We start from the raw sequence: 25,990 nt of genomic DNA on the forward strand, positions 1-25,990 counted from the left end.
TTGGCTCCTTCCTTGTGTACGACATTTGTGAATGTCTTCAAGAAGTTCTCACGAAATTGGTCCGAAGTTGCTTGGATTGTCTCTCTGTTCTCAAACCAGGTCCGAGCAGCGTCATCAAATGAAAACAGACATCACCCAGCCTGTCCTCGCCACTCCAGTTGTTGAATGTCACAGTCCTCTCGTACGTCTCCAGCCAGGTTTCAGAGTCTCCAAACAATGGTCCATGGAAAGCCGATGGCTTCCTGGGCTGTCAAAGTACAATGGATGCTGATGATGCTTGGTCTACATCGTGGCTCCATGCTTTAGCCTTGGTCTTTCTCATCGTTACGGGCAGAAGTCCATGCTCTAGGGGCAGGTTTAGTAGCCTGAGACTAGCTCGACGGTCCAGGACGATGTTGTACTGTCTTTGGAGTTCAGGCTTGGAACATGGCTTTTTGGGGACATCCGGTACATAAATGCATGAGCACCTCCACTAGATGTCACATAGTAGTGACAGTGAAAAACACAGTCGCAAAAACTGTGAATCACGAAACTAACTCTTTATTGGGCATACCTGTCGCAGAAAACAGTTGCACTCAAAGCACAACAATAGCGGCGGGCACAGCCAGTGATCGTCGAAAATCTGATCTGCAGGTCAAGCATCAGCTTTTACACAGGACTCGTCGAAAGTTCCAGCATAAACACTGGTGCCCACGTGTCTTCCAGAAAGTACTACACAATGCATGTTGAGCATACAATCAGGTCACACAAGGTTCAGTAACAACGAAAAGTAGCTAGAACCATCAATGACATTCGAGAAACTTCCAATACATGTAGGTGCATTTTGTGCTGAGGAATAATGTATAACATTTGTTAGCCAGTGAAAAGCCATCACACGAGAAAGATAAACAAGTACATGTGTCAATAAGCCACATTTCCTTTCCAATAATGTTTCAGCTATCTTACAGCACTTATCTCGCCTTCTTAATATGTTGTTTACTGTGAACTGTTGTTATGGCTAACCATTGCTGTTTTACTTGGTAGGTAGTTTGTGACCAAAAGCTGCAGTGTGGTGCCAAGTCGTTTACAATCTCTTGGCAATGACTGAACAGTACTCAGAAGGTAAAGAAATCCCCGAACGCAAGTGAGAAAACAAGCAGAAGCATGTATGGCGACCACCTTTTCATGGCTGCAATGCTTGCAACACATGTGAAGTCATGATTGAATAAATTGGATGGGGCACCATATGAGTGGCCAAAATTTTGAGTGCAATTAACCATTTGACTGCAGTTATCAAACAGTACTATGGGCAAATCCAAATTATTAAGAAGGTTGGGCTCTGGATTGCTACTTGGGGGAATTGAGAGAGATAAAAGGGTCATGATGGCAATACAATATACAAGATGAGAATATGAGATATGTAGGGTTGTGCAAATACCGAATAGTAGATTTCGAATCGAATATTGGATCAAATCAAGAAGTAAAAGTCGCGTATTGAATGGAATGTAGAATATCAGAAAATTTTTCATAGAATTGAATGCTTACAAATTTCGGGCAAGAAAATATGGTGCTGCACTCGTTTAGGATAAAGCCCCTCAATTTTCCAAAAGTAGCGCCATTCTTAGATCTTTCCGCCACCCCGCTCACCCAGGCGCTTCCTCCTCCACTCCTCCTGTCGCCCCAGCCTCCTCCGCTCCCCCCATTGGCCAATCTGTGTCACGTGAAAGCGGGCCCCGCGCTTTTGTATATTTTTTTCTTTCCGGCGCAGAGCAGGCGCCGCGCTTTTGTATATCTTTTCTTTCCAGCGCGCTGCGACCCCCAATCTTGGGCCTGCGACCCCCATTTTTGGGCCTCCGCGACGAAGTACGGCAGGCGGTTTGAAGGAGCGCGGTAGTTTTATACAATGTGTTAGGGCCGAGTGCTTAATTGCGATGCCGTGCTGCTGCGCCTGCGGTTGCCACGACAGACCCAGTGACGGCAAAAAGCTTTTTGTTTTACCATCCGCCGGGCGCAACGCAAAACGAAGAAAAGTGTGGATTCACAAGATCGGGCGGGCTGACTTCAAGCAAGTGGCAAAGAACGCGCGGCTTTGTTAAGTGACACGGCTCCTCCAACCTCTTCTTTTGACGCCCGTGTCAAAACGGGCCCGTGTCCAGTGCATTGGGGGTGTGTTAAAGAACCCCAGCTGCAAAAAAAATTAATCCAGAGCCCCCATTATGGTGTGCCTTATGAGATCGTGGTGTTGGGATGTAAAACCCAAGAATCAACTTTTCTTCTGTCTTGTGTGCCTTGACTGTTCCAGTTAACGCAACACTGCTTCCTTGTGAAAACTTACAACGCAAAAGAATACAGACGCACGTAGTATACAGATATAAAATTAGCACTTCAACAAAAGTGTTGCTGGTGCCAATGAGGGAGGGGGATAATTATTTTCTGAACCTCTTTCCAGTTGTCCCATCAAGTTCCTTCTTTCTTTTCTATCAAATTCTAACCATTTGCACTGTAATAAATAAATAACGATTTCATATGCTGGTAAGTTGTTAAAATTATCTATACCGCCTATGTGTGAAAACGTTGCTCATGGCCACCACAACCTGTGCATGAGCTACGTACATCTGTAAAAGGCGCGGAACAGAAACGGCCCTGCTGCCAGGCATTGCTGACCGCAGACAGTCGGAATCTCTCATGCGCCGGCCGAACAAAAGCATCCTGCAGGTACGTAAATTAACCTACGAAACCACGTGCACATACTTTCGCGCTGTCAAAACCTGAAACTCTGGTAATTACTCGCGTGTCTGAGCACACCGCGTGCTTGTGTCGTGTTTCAGCAACACGAACTTTCAACGTGCGCGCGCTTTACGCCTTAAATATGCCTTGAATAATGGTGCTTTTCTCTATTTCTTCCGCAAATCCGACACGACATTCTTAAGGCCAGTTACCGACTGACAAAGCAAGATCTAGATTGAAAAAACTGCTCCGCAGGACTCGAACGAACTTTTTCGCGGATTTCCTCCCGTAGCGTGTTAGCCGTCGTCTGCTACGGCAGGCCCACTGCCGGCGGCGCCACCGTCGAGGCCGCGCCGAGCGGAGGAGGAGAGAAGTGAATGGCGCTACTTTGGGAGATTGAGGGGCTTTAGTTTAGGAGTCTCCTAGCATTGCATAACAAGAATGTAAAGCAAGCTATTGGTAACATAGGTACATAGAAATCAAGATATACAATATGATCTACTATTATAAAGGGGAACACCAAATTTGTATGCCAGCACTAATTACAACTGAGTCTCTCTAGTGCATAAATGTTTGGAAGATAGTTTTTATCAATAGTATTTCTGTTGAACAGAACCAAGTGCTTATTTTCCTCAGAAACTGATGAATTAGTGACGTTCCATTGTACTGAATAGCAATAAGATTCAGTTTAATAGTGGATTTGTGCTTTGCGGCAGTCTTTTATTTATTGCATAGAAAATTTTGCTTTCCTGTTTTTCTTCATAACGCAGAAGGTCTATCTCAATTATGTGGGTTATTGTAAGGCCAACATGCGCGACAGATGAAAGGACCGCGTATCATGTGACTCATGTAGCTGATGCTGACAGTAACGACCAGGTGCCGTCCGCACCATTTCATTGTCACATTCAGCGGGATTTCCCACCTGTCAAAGGTTCTAAGATCTGCAGGATCACAGCAAGTACATGAGGCACTCCCCAACCCGTTCATCTGCCGTTCGTGTCAATGCATGTGACCAGGTCATGACACTTTCACGCCTGCCATGTAAATACAAAGCTAGTCATGTGTCGTGCTCAGTGATCCTGTTGTGCTGTAAATTTGACACCAATTGCTTTAAATTCAGCAGCAAGTGCAATATATCCTTGCTCCAATCGGAGTTCTAACACGCTTGGTGGCTCGGTGACTATTGTTATGTTGCTGATGGTTGCGGGTTTGTTTATCTGCCATAGTGGCCGCATTCTGATTGGGTCGGGAATACAAAACGCAACCTACTCCTTAGGAGTAGGCATCTTTCTATCAGCAATACCATGAGCAGAACCGAGAACGAGTTTGTCTACGCTGTGCCAATGCTGTAGCCCGGGCACAAGAAGAAGCTCACGCAGCTGAGCGCAAGCAGCAACTGCACACCCAGGATCTAGCAGCTTACCAAGCCGTCGTTTAATGAATTATTGGGATTAACCCAGTGATAAACACCTGAGCCGCAAGTTTCAGCTTCGTTGGTTAACCATGTGTACGGAGCGCTTGTGACATTTTTTATTTGGTTCAAACGATACTTGGTTGCACCAAATATACAAAATAATCTACTTACTAGTTCATAGACTAAAATAACTCCATACTCGTTCAATATTGCTAAAGCTATAGTGCGAGGTTCTTGCATAGAAGCTAAAAAAAATCGTTCTAGCACTTCGTGTTTTCTGGCAATATCACATTTACCCATACAGCTTTGCTTGCACTTCCCAGAATGGTATTTGAAGCATACGTCATAGCTGAAATCAGCGGCAGCGATATCCACAGACACGCATTTTGTCTTCCCTGCATATGGACGACGACATGCACAGGAAAACTGTTCTACTGGATGCAGCACCATTTTACCATACAAAGTTGTGAACTACACTCGGTTGGCACCCCTACTCCTCTAGCCACCATACCTGAAGGGCAACCTACAAACCTAAAGTGAACAGATTTCTGTGCCTATATGCTTCCTTTGTTGACACCTCTACCTCCCCATGGACCGGGTGACTGTTGGTGGTGAGCTGCCCTGATTAGAGATGCTCGGGTCTCTGTGGTGTCAATGGTTCGTTTTGAAAGGTGTCAATTCCAGAACCACAACCAGTTTGCAGGAAAGAAAGAGCAGAACACACATTGCACATGCTATTGACAAAATTCATGCTCCACCTGACAATTTCAATGCCACCCACCTGGCAGCGGCCTTATGTCCAAGCCAAGTGGTGCACAGAGTGTGCGAAGCTGCTGCAGTTCTTGAGATCCTGTCACCAATGTAACTGCCTGGCCTGCTGTGCCTGCAAATGCACAAGGTGATCAAAACAACCTCTATTTTACAGTACAGTACAATACAACATGATGCAGAAGAACTATTCTCGGCACCTGGCAAAGAATGCACAAAGCGATACCAAATCTTATCCGGCTCAGAAAGACCACAGTAAAGAAAAGACAACGCTTACCAAAGCAAAATCTGTTTAAGAAAGGATGTAGGAGGACATTAGCCGTCACATACACGGGCCTGTGAACATACAGAACCTTCGAGTAGTGGATAAAATATTGTCCTATCTGTCTTGGTCCTTAAATCCTTCAATACAGTAGTCACTAGTGAAACCTGATAATAATAACACCTAATTTTAAAAAATTTTCTGAAATTCGCAAGCCTACTGCCTGCAATCTCAATGTTATAATTTTTCAGTACTAATACACATTTCAGGATATCGACGCTTCCGAAACACCAATCGTTAGTCCATTTCCAAGCTATGTTAACAACGCCTCAGTACTGCAAACTCAAGGATGCCTGAATTTCACTGCATCCATCATGGCAAAAGAAGCAGTAGGCTAAAAGATGATGCAGCATGCAAATAAAACACTTCGGACCTTGCTTCAGTGCAGAAGAGGCGCAGGAAACAAGCAAAACAGTTCATCTTTCGTTAGTTCTAGAAATGTGCTTATTTTTGGTGCTTCTATGTTTTCACATCATATTCCAAGATGTAGTAGTCAGAACGTTACTCTGATACATAAAATTATAATCTGATCACTGGTGTTCTCAACAGATGTATAGCAGTACTAATCACTCAGACAATTTTTCGCAATTCTTATGTGAAACATCAAAGAAACACCTCAACGAACATGAATTAAAATAATAGTCTGCTATTATAGTGCAAAAACACTATTAGCCTACGAACCTAGATTTTGCCTCTGTCTGTATGAAGCCTCTTCATACAACCCCATGAGAAATGTACAAATAGGCTATGCTTGCATGGTATCGCAGGCAGATCCATTCTCTTTTGAAAGTTGTTACCCATGCATTTCGCTGTGCGTGATGTCATAAAGATATACCAATGACATTGCAATTGCAAAGCATTTAATTCGCAACCGATCAAACAACAGCTTAGCAATGCCTAGCTTGGTGCAAGAAAATGGCTAATTTAGTTCAAGAAAATGTGCTTTCGCACAATATTCTTTCGTTGGCACAGTCAAACCGTCTGTCATTTTTTACTTTAAACACCGAGAGTAAAAATAAAAAAAATCTTAGGTATACAAAATACGCATTTAGTTCCTAGTTCCCAATTTTTGAAAGTCAGATTATGCAAAAAAAAAAGTTATTATGAAGATTTGTTGGCCTGAATTCTAGCCATCGTGATGCCCATGCCATGCAGGAAAGCAGTAGCTTTGCAAATGTGAAAATGGGCAAGTTTCTATTGTACAGGGGGCATTCAATATTTTGAAATGCTAGGGGACTCCCAAGCATGTTTAACATGGTATTTTTTCACCGAAATATGTAAGTTTTAAATTTTGTGAAACATCTTCCAATATTCAATTCAATATTCTGTTGTTTTTTTTTCTCGATTCGATTCAATATTCAATTTGAAGTGTACTATTTGGTATTCGCACACCCCTAGTTTACACAACTGAGAACCAGTGGGCACTCAGCACTTACTTTGTCCATTATTCTAGCAGTCTTGTTTTTAAATGGGTAAGCGAATTCACCTTTGTGACTTGCTTCAACGTGAAATAACCAGAAAGAACACAGTGCACACGAAGCTACCACCACTCGGTGCACTCTGTTCCTATCGCAGGGCCCGTATTCTCAAAATGTTCGCCTTCCGCGAAACTATCGCCCTGGCCACGCCTCCGCCAACGGTGCGTGCTGATTGGCAGTTTTAGCAAAACCGGAAAATAAAGAGCGTCTGCTAGTAGTTCCGGCCTACGTCATTTTAACGTCACGGTGTCGGTGGGTGCTCTTGACATATATTGAATAAATGAACATGTCTTTTGACGTTCGGTTGGTGGGGGAGTGTAGTTGAGATAAGATAGGTGGTAGTTTATAGTATTTTCTTGGGGGGCGTTTTACACGCATTGTTTTGCAGAAATATTTGTTGATTCATTTAAAATAAAACATTTAACACTTCCTTATTCAATTTATTCTACCTAAAGCGGCCGTAACCAACCGTAGTGAGTGTGCAAAACTCGTACTGCAGCCACTGCACTCGAAAACAGCACACCCAAGCCGCTCTGCACAAGCAGGGTGCGCTCTCTCATGCTATGTGAGGTGTTCAACATTGTGTTTTTATAGTGCACGCTGACGTCACGGGTAAGCAGTCGCTTGATTTATTGAATGTGACTATCGCGGCGGCGAAACTATTGAGGAAGGTGAACGTTTCAGAATACCGCCCCAGATCTTTCAAGACAGGTTCCCATGCATCCCGCTTCAGTGCCAACTAAGCACCGAGAACACAGCACACACGAAGCTACCACCACTCGGTGCAGTCTGTCCCCATCGCAGATCTCTGTCAAGATACGGCCCATGCATCTCGCTTCAATGCCAACTAAGCAGTGAGAACACAGCACACACGAAGCTACCATTACTCGGTGCAGTCTGTCCCCATCGCAGATATCTGTCAAGATACGGCCCATGCATCTCGCTTCAATGCCGACTAAGCAGTGAGAAGACAGCGCACACAAAGCTACCACCACTCGGTGCACTCTGTCCCCATTGCAGATCTCTGTCAAGATACGGCCCATGCATCTCGCTTCAATGCCAACTAAGCAGTGAGAAGACAGCGCACACGAAGCTACCACCACTTGGTGCACTCTGTCCCCATTGCAGATCTCTGTCAAGATACGGCCCGTGCATCTCGCTTCAATGCCAACTAAGCAGTGAGAACACAGCACACACGAAGCTACCACCCCTCGGTGCACTCTGTCCCCATTGCAGATCTCTGTCAAGATACGGCCCATGCATCTCGCTTCAATGCCAACTAAGCAGTGAGAACACAGCGCACACGAAGCTACCACCACTCGGTGCACTCTGTCCCCATTGCAGATCTCTGTCAAGATACAGCCCATGCATCTCGCTTCAATGCCAACTAAGCAGTGAGAACACAGCGCACACGAAGCTACCACCACTCGGTGCACTCTGTCCCCATCGCAGATCTCTGTCAAGATACAACCTATGCATCTCGCTTTAATGCCAACTAAGCAGTGAGAACACAGCGCACACGAAGCTACCACCACTCGGTGCACTCTGTCCCCATCGCAGATCTCTGTCAAGATACAACCCATGCATCTCGCTTCAATGCCAACTAAGCAGTGAGAACACAGCGCACACGAAGCTACCACCACTCGGTGCACTCTGTCCCCCATCGCAGATCTCTGTCAAGATACAGCCCATGCATCTCGCTTCAATGCCAACTAAGCAGTGAGAACACAGCGCACACGAAGCTACCACCACTCGGTGCACTCTGTCCCCATCATAGATCTCTTTCAAGATGCACTCTTAGACAAAGGGTGCGTATCTGCCATACAACAATAATTGTCATCTGCCTTGCTTGCGTTTCCTTTCTTGAAAATGCTGTGCCCACTACTTTCCTGTCAGGAATGCTATGTTATGCTGATAATGCACATGCCGTTCGTTACTGGGATGTACCGGGCTCGCAGTGTTAAAGAAAGAAAATGCCGACAAGATAGATGCCATTTATTGTTGTGTGGCAAGATACAACCCAAAGGGTGTTATTTTGTTTTGGAGTGTAGGGCCCGCGCATTTCGCTTCAATGAGAACTACACAGTGAGAACACAATGCACACAAAGCTACCACCACTCGGTGCGCTCTGTCCCCATCGCAGCTCTCTTGCAGGATAGGGTCCGCGAGGCCGCGCCATTCGCAGCTGCCGGGATGTACTGTTGATTATGGTTGATAATGGCTCTACGAGAATGGATAAGATGCTAACGAGCAATAACAGGTTATAATGATCGGAACATCATCAGCGCACCTGGCGCCACTACCTGCAGTAGTTTTGTTGTGTCATCATTCACTTTGCCCTGCCATCCGCAGCAGTTCCGTGTTGCAGCAGCGCTGTCGTTTCTACTGGTCCAATCAAGTTTCATATCATTGACAATGACACCAAGGTGCGTGAAGATGAGCATGTGGCACTTATGCACACGTAGACAACTCCCAGAGAAATTCCTGCATAAATTTTTTTCATCACTGTTCATCATTAGAACAATGACATGACTGCTTGATGGAATGGTGGCCACAAAAGTGTCACGCTATTGGCTCAATTTGCCAATTAAACATCAAATGGCAGCTTGCCTCTGCACATGATTAGAATGATTGCTCACCGTAACGGCCAGCCCGTCCAGAACGGTGGAGATGCGTCTCCAGGTCATACGCCACGTCAAAGTGGATGACCAGGGTGACCCTTTCTGCATCAATACCACGAGCTGCCTGGAATACAGTAGACCGTTATTCAAAAACCGGTCTGCAGAAGAACAATAACAAACATCTGTGGTAGGTCTCATCTGCATACCATTCATGCCTAGCTCTACTTCTTTTGTTCCACTAATCCATACAGTATAATGACACATCATCAGAGGGGTTGCAGCATCTCCTGATTTAGTGTGATTGCAGAAGGCACAAAGGCAAGGAAACCCATGCAGTAGTGGCACCAGATTTTCCTATTAGCACTGAAAACGAACGCGAGCGGCGCTGTGAACGCCGCTCGCGTGACGTCAGGGCAAGGACTCGCGCCTGTCGTCTGCTACAGTTCGGGCGTTGTCCGGGCGCTTTCTGCAGTGTTTTCGTTTGTTCGCCCTTGTTCTCTCTGCTTGTATACTTATGGTAGTCGTGTCAAATATATTTTTAAGACGTCTTCCTTTGCGAACATTTATTCAAAGAGCTAATTTCTTAGATAACAATGCAGCTCTCGAAGGCAACGCTACAGTGCCAGCCGAAGCGACGCAGACCAGCTCATTGCGGGTTTGTCATACGCGGATAGACAATCGCAAAAGCATAACCTATAGGAATCCAGTTATGATACCATACCTGCCGCGGTGCAACAAGTATGTCACAAAGCTGGCTATATATGACTTCTACAGCAGTTACGTTGATTTTATTCCGCTGAAATAGGTTTGCTCACGACGAGTAGTTCATGGTATAATATCGAATTTTTGCATTTCCTCACAGAAACGTTCGGCAGTAGCACGGGGACTTAACTAATACTGGAGCTTGGATTCTACACACCTCACTTGCTTCTTTAACTGCTTGTCAACATTAGGAGGTTCTTCATGTGTTTATTTTTCTTAGGCGGCGGAAATTTGAAGTAAATTTAATGAAGGCTTACAGCTATTTACACAGTACAAATAGGAATGTACCAATATATATTCCCTTTTCCGTGCTACACGTTCAACTCACCTCTTAAAAGCGCGTTTGTTAATGATTAATAATGTATGTTATGTTCCTCTTTTTTTTGTCTATGTTACCAAGTGTATATAATTTACTTATTTCAATGCCGCAGTGTGTTTTGCATTGTTATTGTAGAAATATTTCGCTGTTCTTTCATATATTGTATAACTGCAATGTTTTATGGCCACTATATAAATGTAATTTATATGGCGCTTGATGTGTTACCCCATGTAGCCATATTGTACCTAAGGGGGTGAAGTTACCTCAAGCCGCGTCTGTGCGGCTTTTTTCCCTCATCCACCTCCACTTACCACTCCTCTGTACATGTGTGTGTGTAAATGGAAATTAATAAATCAAATCAAATCAAACTCACTTGAGAAATTTACCGGTGCTTGCTGCTTGAGGAATATACATGACGAATCTGTTTGGTGAACTGACACAGGCTGCTCGGCCCAATTTTTTTAGTGAAGTATGCCTGCTGGACCGCATAGCCGCAGCCAGAAAGAAGTCGAAGCGTCAATGATTAATAGTATGGGACATATTGAAGATATTGATATTCCCCCGGTGGAGGGTCAGAAATCAAGTGAAAGTATATGCAAGGCTTGTGGTGCTTTCTTTATGAATGTTTGCGATTCGATTGGAGCAAACTTAATTTAGCCTGCAAGGTTCTCTTTTATGTACCGACCAAGCGAATAGTTATCCGTTTGTATAATTAAATAACGCTGGATCGAGACATGGTGAGACAGAAGGTGCTTGAATTTTCCTTTTGTATACAGGCAATCAAAGCTGCGGTGTAGTAGCTCGAGAATACTTTAGCCATTCCAGTTGGCGCTGTAAAAAATGCTTTATGGTTTTAATTCGAAGTTGTAGTGAACTGATGGGTTTCGCGAATATAGCGTGCCTCGCCATACGGACAGTCGATTGCTACCGTTACGTGATCAGGGGTGTGCCATATTGTCGATAAAGGCTACTGAGGGCCACTATGAAACATTTCATCACTTTCAATTGAGTGGCTCTCGATCTTAATAACAAAACTTTTCTCTCAGGTGATTGCTACTATGGTGTTTGTGAATTAACTATGTAAATACTCTACATGAAGCGCCGTCGTGTTAGCAGCCATGAGCAATTCGTTTTTTAAAGGCCTGTTTCAGAGGGGGATGAAAGTAGCAGCAAACTTTTTCATATGAAATGCGCCCCTAACTATTTTTTTACGCATTAATGAATGGCCATATTTGAATAGAACAACACACCAGAGTAATAGGAATCATGATGACAGCTTCACTGGGCAGTGTCTTTAACAACGGATAACATGTTGATGGCAATTACCAAATTTTTCTTCCACGTAAAGTGCAATGCCTCTCAGCTGGATCCAATCGTTCCTTTCTTCTCGTTCCCAATTTGTTGTAACTAATGACTCCACATCTCACGCGGCTCCAGTTGAATCCGGTGTTCCACAAGGGTCTGTTCTTGGTCCTCTTTTATTTTTAATATATATTAACGATTTACCTGATAACATTTCCTCACAAATTTGCTTATTTGCTGACGACTGCGTTATATATCGAAAAGTTACTAATACATCTGATATAGCTACCCTTCAATCCGATTTAAATAACATATCTAACTGGTGCCTCACTTGGTGCATGGAACTCAACATTAATAAATGCAAATCTATGCGGGTTTCTCGTTCTAACACAACTTGCCCTACCTACGCCCTTAATGACTGCCCCATTCAATCCGTTACATGCTACCGTTATCTCGGCATTCATATAACTAACGATCTTTCTTGGAAGCAGCATGTACAGTATGTAATATCTAAAGCTAACCGCTCCTTAGGATATTTGAAGAGAAATTTTTCGCTTGCGCCAGTTTCATTAAAACGGCTGTTGTACACGACATACGTCCGCCCCCAATTAGAATATGCCTCATCCGTTTGGGATCCTCATCAGATCACATTAATTAACGAAATTGAATCGGTGCAAAATCGCTCGGTTCGTTTCATCTTAGCTAACTACCATCGCACTGCTAGTGTTACATTAATGAAGAGAACCCTTCAAATTCCATTATTATCTCTTCGAAGAAAAGAATCACGCATTTCCCTTTTTCATAAAATCTACTACCACAACGCATCTCTTCGCCCTCTTTGGATCCAACCTGCACCTTATTATTCGGCTCGTCGTGACCACTTACATAAAGTTAACGTACCCCGTCATAACACCGTTGCGTGCTCACAATCATTCCTTCCTAGGACTTCAGTCGACTGGAATAACCTACCAACATCATTAGTAAGCATCAGTGACCCCACTCGTTTTAAGAATGCACTAACCAACACAAAATAATGTATGGTAGCAAACGGCATGATTATGTACTTATCCGTCAACATTTTCTGCTTGTTAAAGTGTATTCTTTGTGTATTTTCATGTTATGTAAGCCTCTGAGATTTGTTATGAATGTGTTGCTACTTTTTTGATATTGCTTTTGTTCGTTGAAAATTCCTTGAACTAATCCTGCATTTTTTACTCTTCGAATGTATTCGCGCCCCTCCCCTCTGCAATGTACAATTATGTACCTTGAGGGTATCACAAATAAATAAATAAATAGCTAAATACTAAAGGAATGTTAAGTGTTTAGCGAAGCATCATACACAACTTCGCGCGTTGAATTTGCAGATATTCTTTTTTTAGTCAAAATTTACCGATAGACACGGCGCATATATGCATTGCAAAACCTAGTAGACCCCTTTACGCTACTTAGCTTGCGATATCCAAGCCGAAAAGTTTCTAGACTCACACGCTTTTGAAGAAGAAACTGAGGTTAAGGTATGGCAGCTGAAAGAAGCCGACGTATTCTTCAATACGTACGGCTCGAGCCATCCATACCCCAAGCATACACGAAGGGAACGAGCGCGCACGGCAGCCGAGCGAGCCGGAGCGCGCGGCGTCCTGGCCGTGACGTCACTCGCGAGAGGGCGCCACTCCTAATTCTCACCGCTAATAGGTAGTGAGGTTAAACCTCAATATAGCAAAATTCTCGCTATAACGAAATATATAACTTTTTATAATTTCCTGTCCATAGAACACTATGTATTTTGAACTCCAACATATCAAAGTGTGTTTACACATGGTTTCAATGTAACAAAATTTCACAGCCACTTCAGAGAACCGAGATAGAAAATTGAAACTGCCACGGGCACAGTGGTTCAACTGGCTGAATTGCAAGCAGTTGCTTGTGAATGCACCTCTCAAATTGTGCGACATGCAAGAGTGGCCGCTGAATGGAGCAGCATTTGATAAACATTAGTCGTGGTATTACTAGTAGAACTATACTCAAGACCCTCTCCCCATGATATTCTGTATAAAGTCTAAATGGGACAAGATCCTATCCCACCCCACACGACACGCGCTGTTGGTGTAGGAAAAAGCGTGTGAGGGTGAGGCTGTACATGAGACCGACTGTGCCGACAGCGCCGACGAGCAACAGGAAGGGCGGTCATCAGAACAGGCGGGTTTTAGAGGGGTGAAAGGCAGATGGGAGAAAAAAGCACGGCACATACATGGGTGTGGCGAAAGTATGCAGTGGCTCAATTTTCATCCCCCACCCCCAGGAATTCACATGCTGTCTTTTGGCGCAAACACCTAGTAGCTAGATTTATTAATTGTAACCAATAACAGGGCATGACAACATTATAGTACAGTTGAACCTCGCAATTATGAAATCAGCGGGGAAAGCTGAAAAAAATGGGCTTTCGCAAGAATTTTGTTGTAGGGAAATGAGACAGCACAGATTAAGTAATGCATCATAGAATGAAACTTTACTGTCAAAATTCCGTTAGCCTTCTTTGGCAAGCTTTGCTCGAGGATATAGAACCGCACTGCAATAGTACAAAGTGCGCCGCATGTGTCGATCAGCAGTGGTAGCACTGCCGCGGGGCGGTATTCTTGGCCCATTGCTTGGTCAAATACAATCACTTTTGCAAGATTTTGTGTGACTCGGCACCGGACGCAGAGCAACAGCGCTCCACGCAAGCAGCAGCATTTCTCCAGTGCACGCTCCAGCGCTCTAGAACACGTCAGTGTCCATAGGCACCGAGACCTCTGGTGACGAGTACGAAAGTCATCGTATCATGTGTACTCGAAGGCAGTCAATCGAGATTACGGCCCCTTCGCACAAATCTACATCCGGTGCCAAATCCGCACGAAATTCCCGTCGGGTGGCACCAAGACCAGCGTTCCTGAAGCAAGGAATGCATATTCCTAGACGATCGCTCAATCACGGCCCAATGCATGGCACTCCATGTTGTGACCGCCATCTCAAGTGCCATAAACAATTCCACACAGGTGGGACGTGGATTTCCTTGTTTTTACTGCATTTTGTTCACCAAGGTGCACATTATGCACTGCACTAGGTGCGAAAAAATCGTCATCACATGTGAGTAGCAACATTCGTGCCGTGTTGAATGGGTGATCATCAAATAAGATGGCAGCTATGACGTGTTCCCGGCGCACGCAATCACTCCTGGCGCTTGGTTGTTTTTGTAAACAAAAATGGCGGCACCCACGCAAGTGTAATGTGGTGGTATTTTACACTATTTTAGTGCAAAGCAATCGCATTTGAGCACATTATGGAGCCTGCTAGCCTTCTGGTAAATTTTGTTGATGCAGGGTTGTAGTGCAGCGACATTTCATTGTCAAGAGGTACGAAATGCATTGAATCCTCTGGCCGTTGGCTGAGGATACGAAAATATTTTGTTGACGCGAGAATTTCGTTCTCGCAGAGTTTCGTTCTCGTGGGTTTTCACTCAATACAGTTAATTTTGTCATAGAACACTCATGAAAGCTTATGGTGCCGCGGCTGCTCGTTGTTAAATACAAGTGTTGTTAAACCTGGTAATGTTTTAAGTGGACTCAACTGTACTTCTTTGTCTCAGTCAAATATTTTATTGCCTGTCCCCCCCACCTCTCTCTCTCTCTTTTTGTGCAACCAGTTATACAAGTGATTGGCTATAAGAATGGGATTTTCTTGGCACTTGAATATTCTTATAAGTGGGTTCAACTGTGTGTGCTTATCAGTCTAGCATTTTGCCTATTTCTCCGTTAAAACCTCCATTCTAGCTACCTTGCAGACTTGCCTATGCCTGTAGTGAACCCGGTCGTATCGATCTCTGTACTGCAATTCTTCCACCAATATTCTAAACATTTCTTTGCTTATCACAACGGATGACCGGTTAATGCTTCCATCAACTTTGAATACCAGCGCTTCTGGAAGGTGGCCATTACCAACTGATCTCGCTAGGTGAATACTTTGGCATTCTATTAGGATGTGGTGAGTTGTCTCTGGATATTTGCTGCAGCAGACACACACTTAAACATGATGCAAATATTTGCTCCTTCATTCACAGCCAACTCTAGCCTCAAAATAGCAAGGCACTTTCATTCGTGTTATCGTACAGATTTTCCCTTCTAATTTCTTTGTTCCCATTCTTGTGAATCTCCGTGATCTTTTCTGTTTCCATTCTTTGCATCCTATTCGCTGTCTCTATGTCTCTCACTCTCTCTATCACTATCCTGGTTCTCATTTACACTTTCAGTTACCCTGTACTTGCTTGCAAACTTTCTTGACCTCTTCCTCCATTCTGTGTCCACACTTTTCAGGTACAGGTACTTGCCCAATTTAGCCACCCATTAATTTTCATCCACTAGCGCGAGTCTTTCTTCAAAACTTATTTTTCTCTGCACTTCTCTGACCTCAAATGAGGCCCAACCCATGTCACCCTGCACTCCCTCATTTGCGGTTTTACTGTGGGCTCCCAAAGCCAACCAACCTACTGACCTTTGGTTAACTTCCAAGCGCACAAGATGTCTGATTTTAAGGAGAGAGACATTTACGAATGTTAACGGTGGCACCATTACTCCCATTCCAGATTCCTTGCACCACCTTTTATTTATTGTAGCCCAAAGTGCACTATGTTTTATTATTGCTGCATTCTGCTATCCCTTCATTTTTAGATTATCATGGTGGGTGCTTGAGTAGATCTTTCCTTCATTCATGTGTATATGCAGGCATTTACATTGCTTGACCATAAGCATGAGATGCTATTGAAGTGACACCACGTGATTACTCATATTTTCATTAATTATCACATTTTCCTTTGTTGTTTTTGTGCCCGGTCTGCCTAGGCATAGGTTTGTCACTGCAATGCCACACATGCTCGCAAGTTTCTATAAATACCTTGCATTGCTTGCTAATAGCACTATGTTGTCTACACACGTCAGCCCAGGAAGCTTCTCTTGCACCCTTTGCCCATCAAGAATGTAAGATAAAACACAATTCACTGTTTTCCAGGCATCTTTCTATGCCATTGACACAAAGTGTGGGGCTGTGGCACCACCTAGTGGTGCTCAACAATACCACTGCGCACATATTACAGTTTCTGGGGTAGACAATAGGGAGAGCACTATGCCACACAATCTCAAAGTCTGCTGATGAAAAAACTTGGCACAATGACAGACAAAGTACGGCAGGAGGAGTTGCTCCTGTGTGAACGTGGCTCAATTTCAAACAACAAAAGAAAGGGAAGGCCACAAGAACACAGCAGCAATCGCACTTGATTACCATTATCTGCATTAAAATGAAAAACATAAAAAACTTTTGACAGACAAAAATTAGAGGGGTGCCCTTTAACCCACAAATTATAATTCCAGAAAAACAAAAATTTTCCTAATTTTTTTTTGTGTAGCCATAATAATCTCTATGTCATTCTGATTCTGAAAATGTATTACATGATTGTTTTCTGCTTAGAATTAACACAAAAACAAATAAAAATGAAAACTGCTCAAGGGCTGCTTTCCCTCAATGCTGACCGTAACTTGTTTCTGGCAGTGGGAGCAGCACAACATCGGGCTGAACGAGTGTGGCTCGTCATTGGCGATATTGGTGCAACCTCCCGTGACGAGTACAGCTTGGAATCGGGGTTAAAGGGTTAAGCCTATAAGGGTCATTGCCATACATATACGGCAGCAACGAAACATTTGAAAAAAACGTGCTGTTTCGAAACAAAGGCCTCCTATCCTAGCATCACACTGGAGGTGCTGCAAGCTTCTAGGAAATATTGTGCTTGACTGGCCAAAACTAATTTCTCACTTTGCTCTGTGGTGGCTGCCACCACAAATAGTTTGGGAGCATTCCTGCTTTGCCTAACTTTCTGCTGCGTGCTCACACACGTGCTTGTGGACCTTAGAATTGGCAATCTCGCACATGCTCTTTCAAGTCACAGGGGAGGGAAAAAGTGATTTCTATCTCACTTCTTATTTCTCAGAGCGTCACCACAAGATACGTGGTGATGCTCTGAGCATTAATTCATGGCATAGTAATCCACAAGACAAACGCCGAAAGAAACCACCTTCTTGCCTCCCTTGTCGCCATCGCAGATACCAAGAGCTTCAAGGTTGCCATTCACGAGGCTTTTTGTTAATTTTGTTTGTCAGTCTTGTTAATTGTTCTGAAGTTGTTCTTTTTTTCTTTTTTCTAAACAATGCTCGTAAATTATTATTCCTTCTTTTAATGCCCTCGGGCCCCCTTGGAAGTATGTTAAACAAATAAATTTCACGGTTTGCTTGGACTCACGAGGTCGGTGGAGACAAGGATGCGGCAGCGGTAGGCCTTCAGGCACACCAGGGCCTTGATGCGTTCAGACTGCGCCTGGGCTCCGCTCAGCAGCTGTGCTCTGTGGCCTGTGCGGCGAAGCCTCTCCTCCAGGGATTGCGCTCTTCCGGGAAGTAGAACGGTGGAAGGGGGCCGGTCAGGGCAATTGCAAAAAACACCTCGGTAACCATAGCGACAGTGAATGACAAGTTAATTCATGACATAAGCAGTTACAATTAGCAATACAGTAGCAATAGCCGACGTTCCAAACCTGACATTTGCGACGTGTTTTCGGCTACCGCAATCACTTTGCCACATGCAGCCAGCAACAGCATGGCCTTCGAGATCTGTATTTGTTACCAAGCGGAGTCTGTCATTGGGACTGGATTTGGACACCACTTATACTTTAGTCAGGCAAGAAGACCCACATGTATGCTTCACCTGGGAGGACAAGGTCAGATAAGCAGACACAATTGCGCCTTTCAACAACAATAGCTGTGCTATACTCATCCTACCTGTTTGTACCAATATTGTCAAAGACGAGCCATACTCATAAACTCAATTTGCATTGTGCATTTATGTTTCAGCAGCTGAACCTATTCTTTGATGCCTTCGATTCATTTGAGATAATGACTCGAACCTTACACATGTGTGAAGGAACGTCTTTTTTTGAAGTCAGATTTCACTGATACTTTGGGTTGTTATAAGATACAAACCACACATAATGTTTTTAAATGTGAATGTAATGCAGAATAATTTACTGGAATAAAGAAATACTCGTAACTTCTGTACTTTTTTAACGAAAGAACTTGGGAGCTAATATGTTCCTTCATATCCAGCTATATATTTCGAATACCCACTGGCAGTTGTAAAGCCCAGTTCAGATATGGCTTCACTGCAAGAATGATCTTTAGTTATAGCCGAGATATAAGCAAATTAAATATGGTGAGGTGGTGTAGCGAGGTGTAGGCACCCTCTCCCTGACTTGCCTCCTCTTCTTAGAGCGAAAGCTTTACTCCTTGAGGTACAACCCCCAGGGTCAATCTCAGCGTGCATTTGACCTTCAGCAAGTGCGAAGGTGTGACATCATGTCACATGATCCGCTGTGGAGAGGCGTTGCAGCTGCGCTCGCTCGAACCTCGCTGCTGTGTACCACGTGACTAGGCAGATTTTTATTTATTTTTTAAATAAGCAAATACTGCCAAATCTAGCAAATAGTTAGCAAATATTACAGGCCTTAGGCAGGAGTGGAGTACAGAAACAATAAAAACAGAGAAAACATATATTGCAACAGAAGAAGCAAACAACGAGACTCGACCAGAGTACAAAACACGGTGAAGTCAAGTACAAAAGAAAAACACTTGGCTCAAAACAGATTACATGTGTGCCCTATTCTTCACTCAGGGCTTGTTCATCATTTCATGCAAGTTCACCATTTTGGAACTGACCACATTTCCAGGCTGACCAATGAACAATGGTACAAGGAAAAAATGAGTATTTAAAAACATTTGTTTTACACGAAAATGCACCGACATTTTTAGAGTGACAGGAACGCGTAGGGCAGTGGGTAAGGGGCTCAACTAAAATGCCTTCCTCTAGTTTTATTTTATTACCATAAAATAAGTAAAATAATTTTAGTCGTTCGTGGCGATGCCGCATGTTCAGCTGTTCGAGTCCTGCGGTGTGCAGTAGGGCTGTTGGGGATATATTCCAGTTGTAACAATTAAATATAAACCCGACTGCCTTGCGTTGGACATTTTCTAGTTTCACTTTAATAGCTGCTTTGCCGGCGCTTGGTGGTGGCTCAGTCATGGACGGAGCACACGCCTGTGTGAGCATGTCGACTCTTTGCCGCAGGCGCCAGGCTCAGTCTGAGCACCCTGTCGATATAGCTCGCCGGGAGATGCACTTAATAACCGTGTCTAACCATGCTTAACAGAGCAATCGCTTGTACAACTAGGTTCAAGCCACATTGAACCCCAGTCAGTTTCTCTCTCTCTTCTTTTCTTCGGGCACTCTTTTGTTTTGCGGAAATGCCCAAGCCCTGCTGCTAGTTATTTCTTGCAAGCAAGTTCTGTGACATGGACGTGAAAGCTGAGATGTCGCTTCTGCTGTTCTTATAGTGTGCATCGGTGAACTAGTACTATAAACACACGAAAGTATTGCGATCCGCGCACTGCACTAGCTCAGTGTATGCAATGCCCCAGCCAGGTGAGGGGCCCTTTAAACGTGGTTCATTGGGTCTGAGAATCGTGAGTGCAAGAAAGCAAATTTATTTGAAGGACAGCAGAGAGGTCAACCAGAGGTAAAGTCCTCTAGCATACTACTGTACAGTGAAGGCAGGAGAAGACAAAGAGTGTGATAGGAGATGACATAGAATAGGTCGCAGGACATGAATGCACAACTAACAAAATATTTTGGTCAGCTAGTTGGTCCATACTTGCAGAATTTAAATCTTTATTTCAACAGAAAACAAATTTAGCCCTGTCAAAAAAATTCAGCAACACCCATCTCACAATGACTGGTGATGATGTTTGCAGTTTAATGGCGCAACGGCCAGGTATGGCCAAAGAGCGTGATGCTAGTGGTAATGAATTGATGGGTTCTGTGAATTTAATGTTACGTGGCTGTAAAGAGGCCTAAAACAGTTGGTGTAAATTGCATAAAATTTATACGTCATAAAATTATGGCAATGATTAATGACGTGTACTATGATCACTAAAATGCATTAAGAAAAAAAGATGTATTATATAAACTATGCGAGATGCTAAATTGCTTAGAGCACTACTGCCTCGCCAGAGCCCTTGAAACACAAGGGCCTAGGGGCGTGTGCTATTCAAAATAATTATCACAGCGGCATCCTCTGAAGAGAGGAGGCGCTACGAACTGATGAGGCTAATAACATGTAGCACAACTTCTTTCAGGATACCTAGGACAGCGTCGGTATCCAAGAGTGGTTCTGCACCGAGTAACATAACAGGATGAAGGGGGATGTGCTGCCGGTATGCTAAGGGAAAATGCTTTTTTCCAGATTCGGCTTCCCAATACTCCAGATGGACGTGGAGGACGGTCAGCCTCTCCCCGCATCTACCACAGGTTGGAGGCTCGTTTCCGGTGAGTAAAAAGTTATGTGTGCCAAATGTGTGTCCTATTAGATGACATAATAGGACATCTGTCCGGCGTGATTTTGTTACAGGAGGCCAGAAACCTTATTGTGGCTTTATTACATGCAGCTTATTATTTGTTCCCAGGTCCCACAAGCGTTGCCAGTAGTTTTGCAGTTTCCTTCTTAAGAAAGGCTTCAGGTCTGTGACAGGAACTGAACCAGTACGATTAACTGCATGCAATGAAATTGATGTGGCCATCTGGTCCACTAGAACGTTACCCTCAATGCCCTTATGTCCAGGCACCCAGCATATAATCACATGTTGATTAGATATATATGTCTTACATAGCATGGAGTAGAGTTCATTACTTACCGGATTTTTGTGATTTACGAAAGACATCAAGGCCTTCACAACACCAAGGGAGTCCATATAAATAACTGATTTCTGGAGTTTTTATTTCTTTAAATGCTTTACAGCCGGCACAACGTAGGCCTCAGCCGTAAAGATACTAGTTTCCGGATGCAGTACATCGGTTTCCAAGAAGTATGGACCAACGGCTGCATAGGACACCCCGTCGTGTGACTTCGATGCGTCTGTGTAGAACTCCGTGCAGGAGTGTTTGTACTGAAGTTCCCGGAAATGCATTTCGATTTCAATCTCTGGAGTGTGCTTTGTAACTTGAGTGAAAGATGTATAGCATTGTATCAGCTGCCACTCCCAAGCAGGTAGCAGCTTGGCTGGATGCATTAGGCGAAGCTCGAGCAGTGGAACTGCATTTCTTCACTAAGCTCCCTCACACGCAGCGAGAAAGGCTGTCTTACGGAGGGACGATTGCGAAAGAGTGTAGCATATGTCATGTCGTTAACGGTATTAAAACACGGATTTTGAGGATTAGAGTAGACTTTTAGAAAATAAGTTTGGCTGATGTATGTTCTCTGCAGATGAAGTGACCACTCATTCGATTCTGCATATAAACTTTCAATGGGACTTGTCCTGAAAGCGCCTATGGCTAAGCGGATACCTAGATGGTGAACAGGGTCTAGCATCTTTAGCGCACTCGGAGTGGCAGAATGATAGATCACGGCACCATAATCTAATCGTGAATGAATCAGGCTCTTATAGAGATTCATTAAGCACTTCCTGTCACTTCCCCACATAGTCTGGGATAGAAGTTTCATTAGGTTCATTGTTTTCAGACATTTTTCTTTAATATGTTTAATGTGGGGGACGAAAGTGGGTCTATAGTAAAGTATAACACCTAGAAATTTGTGTTCTTTGTTTACAGGTATCTGTTGTCCACACAGTTCTAAGCAAGGATCTGGTATCAGGCCTCTCTTTCTTGTAAAAAGAACACAAGAACTTTTTTTAGGATTGATCTTAAATCCATTTTTGTCTGCCCACATTGACACTTTGTTCAGGCCATGCTGTACCTGCCTCTCGCACACTGCGAGGTTACAAGATTTGAAAGCTATTTGAATGTCGTCCACATAGACAGAGTAAAAGATGGCCAGCGGTAATGAAGCACGAAGCGTGTTCATCTTCACGATAAAGAGCGTGCAGCTGAGCACACCACCTTGGGGTACACCCGTTTCTTGTGTAAAAGTATGTGAAAGTACCTTGCCGACTTTCACCCGGAAGGTACGATCGGACAGATAGCTTTCTAATTGGTTAAGCATATTACCATGGATGCCCATTTCAAACAAGTCTCTTAAGATTCCGTAACGCCACGTTGTGTCATACGCTTTTTCCATATTGAGAAATATCGATAGGAAGAATTGTTTATGTATAAATGCGTCCCGGATATTTCCTTCAACACGTACGAGATGATCGGTTGTGGAGCGCCCTTCTCAGAAGCCACACTGATAGGGGTCAAGCATTTTGCTCATTTCAAGGAAATGGATGAGTCGCCGATTAAACATTTTTTCAAATACCTTACAAAGGCAACTTGTGAGGGCGATCGGGCGGTAACTTGCCACTGAGGAAGGATCTTTGCCTTGCTTCAAAACAGGAATCACAATGGCTTCTTTCCATGCAATTGGAAGGTATCCTGCAGCCCAAATGGTGTTGAAAATTGTGAGTAGTGTAACTTGGGTGTCATTGTGTAGGTTTTTGATCATTTCATACATGATTCTGTCAGATCCCAGTGCAGAGCTCTTGCATGAGCTCAAGGCAGCTCTCAACTCGGCAATACTAAAAGGGCAGTTAAACGGTTCATTCTGTGGACATTTTCTTATGAGTGGCTTACATTCTTCTATTTGTTTATTTTTCAGAAAGGATTTTGAATAATGTTTTGAACTTGACACGCTCTCAAAGTGCTGTCCAAGTGAGTCTGCCTGATCTTGCAGCGTATTGCCCTGTGTGTTTACCAGAAGGAGTGAATATGTTTGTCGCCCTCTAATTCTATTTACTCTGTTCCAGACTTTCGCCTCATCTGTAAACAAGCTAATACTCGATAAAAACCTCTGCCAACTCTCTCTTCTGGCCTGTTGGCAGGTTCTTCTGCCTTGGGACATTACTTTTTTAAAGTTGACAAGATTCTCTGCAGTGGGTGAAGCGCGTAGCAACCCCCACGCTTTGTTCTGATTCCTACATGCGATTCTACATTCATCGTTCCGCCACGGGACACACCGTTGGCATGCTGAGCCACTTACTTCACGTATGCATTTAGATGCGGCATCTGTTATGAAGGCTGTAAAATACTCCACAGCAGCATCAATTCCTAACGAGGACATATCATCCCATGATATACTAGTTAGGGTTCAGAATTTCTCCCAGTCGGCTGTGTCAATCTGCCACCTAGGAGCCTGTGGTGGATATTCGTTTTCTTTAAGTGTTCTTAATAGTATGGGGAAGTGGTCGCTTGCGTAAGGATTGTTCGTAACTTCCCATTCGATTTCAGGCAGTATAGATGGGGATGCTATGCTGAGATCAATTGAAGAAAAAGTTATGTTTGCAAGACAGTAATATGTGGGTTTCTTGTTATTCAGAAGGCAGGCACCAGAAGAGAAAAGGAACTGTTCAACAAGATGACCTCGCGCATCTATACGAGAGTCGCCCCACAGGGAGCTGTGTGCATTGAAATCGCCAAGAAAAACATAAGGTTCTGGCAATTGATCTATATAGGACTGAAAATCATGCTTGTTTAATTTGTGATGTGGGGGTATGTAAAGCGAGCTAATGGTGATGAGTTTGTTTAGGAGAACAGCTTGAACCGCCCCTGCTTCAAGAGGCGTTTGTAGCTGTAAAAGTTGACACGCAATGCTTTTGTGGATAACAATGGCTACACCTCCCGATGATGCGACAGCATCATCTCGATCTTTGCGAAAAGTTGTATACTGTCGGAGAAAGCTTGTGTGTTTTGATTTTAGGTGTGTTTTCTGTAAACACAGCACTTTTAGGTTGTGTTTGTGGATGAGTTCTTGTACGTCATCAAGGTTTCTAAGAAGACCTCCGACGTTCCATTGAATAATTTGTATATCCATGTTTAAAGTAAATTGGTGCTGTGTGTACGGAAACGGAAGTGATTCCTTAGTTTACAGAGCTCTTTCCAGGCCCTGTAACGGGGATGTGACCTTTTTCGGAGCGTTCGAGAGAATCTCACCGCCCCTTAGGTGCTTGGAGCGCCTTGAGGATAGGTGTAGTGTTCATTGCCTCTTGTGAGGCGCCGGACACGTGCTCTTGCGAGCGAGAAGTTAGCAGACAGGGTCTCATCTCGGAGGGCAAGACCCCTGTGCCCACCAGCCTGAAGGTCGATGGGGCTCCCTGAGGGATTTGGCTGCACCGGCTGTTGCCAGCGCTGGAAGGGGCCGGAGAGGTTGAGGCAGCCTCGGCTGCACCCACTTTCCGGGTCGATGGTCGCTCATTCTGGGTTGACGGAGCAGCGCTAGCTGCAACTGCCGCGGGGGCAGATGGCGTAGCTGCTGACTCACTGCTTGTGGGTCGAACAGCCGCCGGAGGCCGTTGTGTCGCTGCCCCCTGACGCGTCACATCGGCAAAACTTTTCTAGGGCAGGTATGAAACCCGCCTGCGTGCTGCCTTGAAACTTATGTTTTCCTTGACTTTGATTGTAACAATTTTTTTTTTCTCTTTTCCAAGACGGGCACGACCGCGAGTATGCGACATGCTCGCCATCACAGTTGACACAATGTGGAGTGTTCTGCAATGTTTCGGAAGAATGTTCATTGTCACTGCACTTGGCGCAAGTCAGCCGGCCTCGACAGTTCTGTGAACTGAGGCCGAACCTTTGGCACTTAAAGCATCTAAGAGGATTGGGCATGTATGGCCTAACACGAAGTTTGATATAACCGGACTCGATGGACTCGGGAAGGACACTTGAGCCGAAGGTGAGTATCAGGTGTTTCGTCTTGATCTCTTTACCATCTCGTCGCCTCATCTTAATTCGTTAAACATTGATAACAATCTGGTCACTGAAGCCCTCCAAGAGTTAAGCCTCAGTAAGCTCCATCAAATCGTCGTCGGAGACAACACCACAGGTGGTGTTCATCGTGCGGTGCGGGGTTATAATTATTTGGTTTTCCGCAAATGACACTAGTTTTGACAATTTTTCATATTGTTTCTGATCGCGGAGCTCCATGAGGAGATCACCGCTTGCCATCCTCGACGCCTTATAAACAGGACCAAAGACTTCAGTCAATGACTTGGAAACAAGGAAGGGTGAGATTGTTCGTACTGGTTTATCTGGTTTTGCAAAGTGGATGACATGGAAACGCGGGAAGGATTCTTTTTGGAAGCCAAAAAACTGAAAAACTTCACAGGTGCGCCCTCTTTTCTGAGGGCGATCAGGCAGTTGAGGGAAGGAATTATCCATAGAGGAATGTGTAGTTTTCGGCAATAA

General features: G+C 44.2%; 1 protein-coding gene across 1 annotated transcript in view; it reads right to left on the bottom strand.

The window, feature by feature from the left end:
* LOC135898312 (probable ATP-dependent RNA helicase DDX20) overlaps positions 1 to 25,990 on the bottom strand; it is a 109,087-nt gene that overhangs the window by 16,449 nt on the left and 66,648 nt on the right. The window contains exons 7-9 of the mRNA XM_065427193.2: positions 18,011 to 18,152; positions 9,328 to 9,433; positions 4,902 to 5,003 (exon numbers count right to left, since the gene is read on the bottom strand). Of these exons, the coding sequence (XP_065283265.1) occupies positions 4,902 to 5,003; positions 9,328 to 9,433; positions 18,011 to 18,152 (350 nt within the window). The remainder of the gene's footprint in view (positions 1 to 4,901; positions 5,004 to 9,327; positions 9,434 to 18,010; positions 18,153 to 25,990) is intronic.

This window comes from Dermacentor albipictus, chromosome 5, assembly GCF_038994185.2.
Source record: "Dermacentor albipictus isolate Rhodes 1998 colony chromosome 5, USDA_Dalb.pri_finalv2, whole genome shotgun sequence".
NCBI lineage: Eukaryota > Metazoa > Arthropoda > Arachnida > Ixodida > Ixodidae > Dermacentor > Dermacentor albipictus.